This window comes from Orycteropus afer, unplaced genomic scaffold (genome assembly GCF_000298275.1).
Source record: "Orycteropus afer afer isolate SDZICR_OR568_19922 unplaced genomic scaffold, OryAfe1.0 scaffold00661, whole genome shotgun sequence".
Lineage (NCBI taxonomy): Eukaryota > Metazoa > Chordata > Mammalia > Tubulidentata > Orycteropodidae > Orycteropus > Orycteropus afer.
The window spans coordinates 1176526-1182928 of record NW_006922248.1 but is presented as its reverse complement, the minus strand read 5'-3'; the positions used below and the strand labels follow the sequence as shown (position 1 = coordinate 1182928).

At 44.1% G+C, this 6403-nt stretch overlaps 1 protein-coding gene across 1 annotated transcript in view; it reads left to right on the top strand.

The window, feature by feature from the left end:
• Positions 1–234: 234 nt before the first annotated feature.
• Positions 235–6403, top strand: part of MKRN2 (makorin ring finger protein 2) — a gene marked incomplete at its 5' end in the record, with an annotated part of 29768 nt that continues 23599 nt past the window's right edge. Inside the window, 4 exon segments of the mRNA XM_007956753.2 lie at positions 235–443; positions 1704–1885; positions 3547–3851; positions 5334–5548. Coding sequence (XP_007954944.2) covers positions 235–443; positions 1704–1885; positions 3547–3851; positions 5334–5548 — 911 coding nt within the window.

Below are 6403 nucleotides of genomic sequence, written 5' to 3'. Positions count from 1 at the left end.
TTCCGAGGAGTGGCTGGTGGGTTTGAACCTCCAGCCTTCTGGTTAGCAGTCAAATGCCTTAGGCACTATGCTACCAGAGTGATAAAACTAACCAATCCCAAAATCAGAGTTCTACAGACCTTATTTGCATGGTTCCACCCAGTAATCTGATAGAAGTTAAAAAGACCGTGGCTAGAAAAGCCATACCAAGTAATTCACTGCACCGCCCATGTAATATGTATTTAATAAATATTTTGTATCCTAGGTTCAAGACTATGGTGATTTTATAAAGCAAAGTGTGCTTCTAAAAGTTTTATGCCTCTGCTTGTCTGCAGGTATTTTATGCACGGCGTGTGTCGGGAAGGGAACCAGTGCCTATTCTCACATGACTTGGCAAACAGCAAGCCCTCCACCATCTGCAAATACTATCAAAAGGGCTGTTGCGCCTATGGAACGCGTTGCAGGCAAGAATGTCTCCCTATCCCCAACTTGTACCCTGAGTTCAGTGCTATTAAAAATCAGATCCTTCATTTGAAGTGTGGGTTCTGCTGAGGGGAAATTTTTAATTTAAAAGTAACATGACGATATTGCCAAAAGTAGGAGCTCTGGTGGTGTAGTGGATAAGGCACTTGACTGCTACCTGGAAGGTGAGTGGTTCACCTTCCCACCAGCTGCACCACAGAAGGAAGACTGGGCAATCTACTTCCATAAAGATTTACCGCCTCAGAAACCCATTGAGGGTCGCTGTGAGTTAGAAATGACTCGATGGCAGTGAGTTTGGTTTTGTTTTTTATGGCACATAATTTTAAAACTTCAGTTTTAGTACCCTAAAAATATTAATTTCTTTAAGATTACTTTTCAGGCTTTATTCTTATGAATATATATTTATAAAATTGCAGCATATAATACATATAAGATTTTATAGCTTACTTTTTCCCCCCATTTGATGTCATGAGGTTTCTTCTGTGCTGCTAGTGTGTCTCCTAATTGTAATTTTATAATGCTTCATAATGTTAATATACCATCATTTTATTAAATATTCCTCTGTTAGATACTTAAATGGCTTCCAAGGTTTTTTTGCTACAAATATCCCTGCTGTGAACATCTATATACATATAGTCTATAGCAAGGTTTTGTAATTCCTAGACCAGAAAAAATTCCAAAGTCTGTTCCTGTGCTTTTGTGATTCCATCCTAAACTAACAAGTAATCAATCTCATCATATACATACCTCTATAAAGGCTCAGGAGTGTGTGTGATGAGGAGGCAGTCACCGCTGGTATGTGAAAGTGGTTGCCACGGGGCGATTTAGACCAACAGCTGCCCTTCTTCCCTAGACTGCAAGCTTCACTCCCTCACTACGCTGGGTAGGGATCATAGAAGTTGGCTCACCCTTCCTTCCCCAGAGACAGTCAAGGAGAGGCCCGGCTCCCGACTCTTACATTGGCCATCGTCAACATTTTGGGGACTCCTGCCCAAAAGAACACTGGATTGGGAGTGTTCCCTCGGGAACACTTGAGTGTAAGTGACAGGCAGCAGTGTACTCTGGTGGAACAGCAGGCTCTTACTAATAGATAAGCCTTTTGTAGAGAAAAAGACTGGGAACCAGTGCCTCACTGTCCCCCTCAGCAAACGGAGCAGGAGGAGGGATGCTCTGTGTCTGGGAATGGAGGGAGGTGTATGTGTGTGTACATCCACTAATGCATCTGCGTGTGCTTTGTTTAGATATGACCACACAAGGCCCTCTGCTGCAGTGGGTGGTGCTGCAGGCACCATGCCCCACGGTGTGCCCTCCCTGGGTTTCCACAATCCTCACCCTCCTCCTGACCTCTCTGCATCTATTATGAAAACTAGCTTACATGAGCCTGGGAAACGTGAAAAGCGAACATTGATACTTAGAGATCGAAGTGAGTGAGCAGAATCCTTTCATTGCCTCTTTTTAGAAAGTAGTTTTTTTCCTCCCATTTCACTCGTTCTTAATTCTCCTGACCGTCTCTTGTCAAGAGGACTTCTAACCTAACACTTTGCCAAATGTGGAGATACCAGAACTGTTCTGAGAAAGGTTCATGTTGCTGCACAGTGTTTGGATGCTGCGTCTGCCTCATGCCCAAAGCTAGGCTGAGCCTCAAGTTTGTCCTGGCAAAACATGAGAAGTGGTCTTTTTGTCAGTATGTAACTGCCATACACATAGGGTGGTTGTCTAATTGGTGAGCAGCACCAAACTAGTCATTCCAGGGCTAAATGTGTTGACAAAGAGCACATTTTACCATTTGATTTCCAAGTTAATTCCTAGTCTTCCTAAAAACTCTAGTTTTTAGGCTGCACCTTTGGAGATAGAATAGCATGTTAGGGTTCAGGGTGTGGTCTCTACCCTGGACCAGGTTTGGGGAAAAGAAGGCCACAAATTTTTAAAGTTGTTTTTATTGGCTGGTCCTCACCAGGTGAAAGGGTTTCTAGTTCCTGGAATTATACAGCATAAGATAGACAGATTCCATTCTAAACTAACATGGAACCAACCTCATCACATATGGTACCTCTAATAAGACTTAGGAGTATGTGTGATGGGAAGGCAGTCATCTTTGTTAATGAGATGGGGGTTGCTACAGGGCAGTTTAACACTGGCTTCAGGACCCAAAAGGAGCTCTGGTGGCTGCTAACCAGAAGATCAGTGGTTCAAACCAGCCAGCTGCTCCACAGGAGGACGATGGGGCAATCTACTTCCATAAAGATTTACTGCCTTGGAAACCCTACAGGGGTTGCTGTGAGTTGGAATTGACTCAGTGGCACAGTGAGTTGGAGTTGGCTTTTTTTTTTTTTCCCCCCCAGAACCCAAAGATGTACTCTATGTATTTATTGTAGTTCACTTTAAAAATACTAGGTAATTTTACTGATACAAATGAAACTACTGGATTCTGTTGACCTCATTTTAAATGTTCCCCTGACTTACCATGACCTTAGAGAAATGGCGTAAAGTAGAAAGAACACAGGCTTTGGAAACAGATGGATCTGGTCCCAATCTCCCCACTTCCTGGCTGTATAAACTTAGGCATGGTGTTTGCCTTTCTGGACTTCAGGTCCCTTAAAATGGGAATAAAATCTCCTTGTCATAGAATTACTAGAAGGATGACATGAGATCTTGTACATTATGTGCTTAGCCCAGGACCCAGCAGAAAGCAAACATTCAGAAATCAGTTATCCTCCTCCGTTCTTTCATAATCAGTATTCCTGTTTTGTACTTTTAAAAAGTGCTAACTAGTATGTGTGTTGACATTTCTATTTTTGCCATTTTTAAACATCTACTTTAGTATTGTTCTATATAAATATTTGATGGCCTGCTTTATTATTTCCCTATCTTGACATTTATGTTTTTCAGTTTCATTATTGTAAGTAACACCATTATGAATATTATATACCATTCCTTTTCTTTGCTCCTCTGGACCTGTTTTTTTTTGTTTTGTTATTTAATCCCAAGAATGAAATTCTGAAGAGGTGCTTAATTTGTTAGATTGTAACTCAGTGCTTACCAGAAAATGGGCTCACTGCTGTGTGTGCTATGTGTTCGCATTAGATCTCTGTGGCCTGGCAGAGGATGAGGCTCGGCCATGTGAGGTGAGTAACCCACGGGGTTGCAGTGACCCCCAGAACAGCCTGGAGATGAAGCCGCACTCCTACCTGGAAGCAATCAGGAGTGGCCTTGATAGCTTAGAAGCCAGCAGCTCCTACAGCGATGAGCAGCAGCTGTGCCCCTATGCTGCTGCTGGGGAGTGCCACTTTGGAGATTCTTGCGTCTACCTGCATGGGGAGGTGTGTGAGATCTGCAGGCTACAAGTTCTGCATCCCTTTGATCCTGAGCAAAGAAAAGCACATGAAAAGGTAAAGATGTGGACCTTTGCATGGGCTCTCTTTAAAGCATGTGAACTGCACAAAGTGACAAACATGTGGGTAGTTCTACAGGTGCATCTTTTTGCCAGCAGTGCCTGGCATACTTATACCCACTTTTCAAGTTCCTTTTACCTGCTGTAATTTTGCCAATTTTTTATTACATAGAATAAAGAAAAAAGAAGAGGCACCCAAAACATAAAACAATGCAGAATTCAGAGAACAGATCTAGCTCAACAGCACAGGGGGGTTTGTGTGTGTGTGTGTGTGTTGGTGTCACATATACACACACACATACATAAACACACGTACCTGTGTGGCTGGGATCTTGCTGGGCTGGACTGGTTTTGGAGAATTTGAGGAGACCTAAGCATAGAATCTGAGGAGCCAGGTGTTGGACAGGACCTGTAAGGTCATTCATTCACCAAGCATTTGTTGAGGCTGCCTCATGTTCAGCTTGATGCTTGGTTACTGGGGTGTGAAGGTGGATAAGAGAGTCAGGGATACAAAGTGATAGTGTTACTTCATCTTAGAGCTAGACACTAATGAGGGACCAAACGGTGCTGGGGGCCTGTTAGGGAAGGGCCCCACTCTGAGTTGGTGCCTGACACGGTCTCCGTGGACAATGTGTTCCTAGGTAATTGAGAATTTGACTGTCTGACCAGTCGTGGTGCCCACAAGCTTGTGTGAGATGTAGAGTCCTAGTCTTTTCCTTTGCAGTGTCTTCCTACTGAGTTTCCGGGTAGACCTAAAATCAGAGCTTCCATCTTGACCCCGATATGTTGAGGTTTTTGAATTGTGCTTATTGGTTTGTCTCACATCTGTATAAACTTGGCTTCCCGGGGCAGGGCCTCAGTCTGAGTAGTCCCTGACACACAGTGCTAACACCCAAAAGATATTAAGAACACACTTAGTGAATGAATGAATGAATTCATTTAGCCACTTTTTTTTTTTTTTTTTGTTTGTGAAAGTTGGAAACAGAGAAGAAGCATGGTAGCTGGAAAATATGGCCTTGGTGATTTAGCCACTTTTTTTTTTTTTTTGGAGAGAGGTGATGCTGCTTACCTATGACTCTGGACTGCCAGCCTGCTATTTCAGATGACAGACTAGTCAGCATTGCTGATGTTGGCATGGTTCAAAGGGGGAAGGGCATTGCCCAGAGGTACCAGGAGACCAGGGGTCCGGGCCGTCTGAACTCTGTGAGCTCATAGCAGTCCCCTAAACTGTGTGTCTCTCTGTGGTCTTGGCTCTAAAATGGAGGTGACCAAATCATACTAGGAAAGTAAAGGGCTGGCCCTGGTGATGATTTGAAATCCTTTTAGTGACCTGAGGGAGATTCTTTGTATCTGAATCTATGGGTATGCTGGGGCCTGCCTGAAGCAGGGGTATTTGTGTCTGGCAGCTGCTCAGGGCTCACTTCACTCCTCCCTGGTCCAACACTCAAGAAGCCTTTCTTCCTCTCTGTATGTGCTTCAGATCTGCATGTCAACTTTTGAACACGAGATGGAAAAGGCCTTTGCCCTGCAGGCAAGTCAGGATAAAGTGTGTAGCATCTGCATGGAGGTGGTCCTTGAGAAGTCATCTGCTTCTGAGAGGAGATTCGGGATTCTCTCCAACTGCAATCATACGTACTGCTTGTCCTGCATCCGGCAGTGGCGGTGTGCCAAGCAGTTTGAGAACCCAATCATTAAGTAAGTATAGCAGGGGGCTTAGCTGGAGAAGCTGAGGAGAAGGTTGGATCTGGGACTTTGTGCACCTGCATTGAAGCCTCTCCTCACCCTCCAGAGGTCTTAGTGCAAAGAGCCCTGGTTAAGTCTGGGCTTCTCCCCATTTCTGGCTCTGTGATCTCAGATAGGTTACTTACCCTTCCTGAATCCAAGTGCCTTTTCTTGTAAAACAGGGTACAAAGTCCTACCAAACCTCCAGGGTGCTGGGGAGAGACTCGGCAGAGGTAATCTATGTGAAAAGCTGTTAAACAGCACTGGCCTGTTGATCCTTTCACAGGTGAATCCAGTACTGACAGTTACTAGTGGTGTGACCATAGACAAATTGCTTTGTGAGCATCCTTTTCTCATCTGTAAAGTAGGGCTTTGAGGACTGCATAGCACATGTAAATACATGTAGAACATTCCACATGATACCCAGTGCTGAGGACGTGCTCCAGACAGCCCATACAGGATTCGTAACTTCTACCAAGGGACAGGGATAAGCTAATATGGGCTGAGCGCTTACTGCATGCTGTGTACATGCTCTTTTTTTTTTTTTTTTTTTAATTTTATTTTATTTATTGTGATTTGGGTGAAGATTTACAGAGTGAATTCTGTCCATACAGCAGTTCACATATACTTTGTCTCATGTCATTGACCACAGTTTACAGTGCAACAGCTCCCTTCCCACTTCTTCCCCATAGTTACCTCTTCCCAGTGTCCATCCCTCCATACTCTCCTGCACCCTGAGCTGTCTCCCTGTGCATAAGCAGCCCTTCCTTCTCCCATGATTGTTCTCTCCAGGGCGTGTGGCTACTTGAGGTAAATGTTTAACTCACA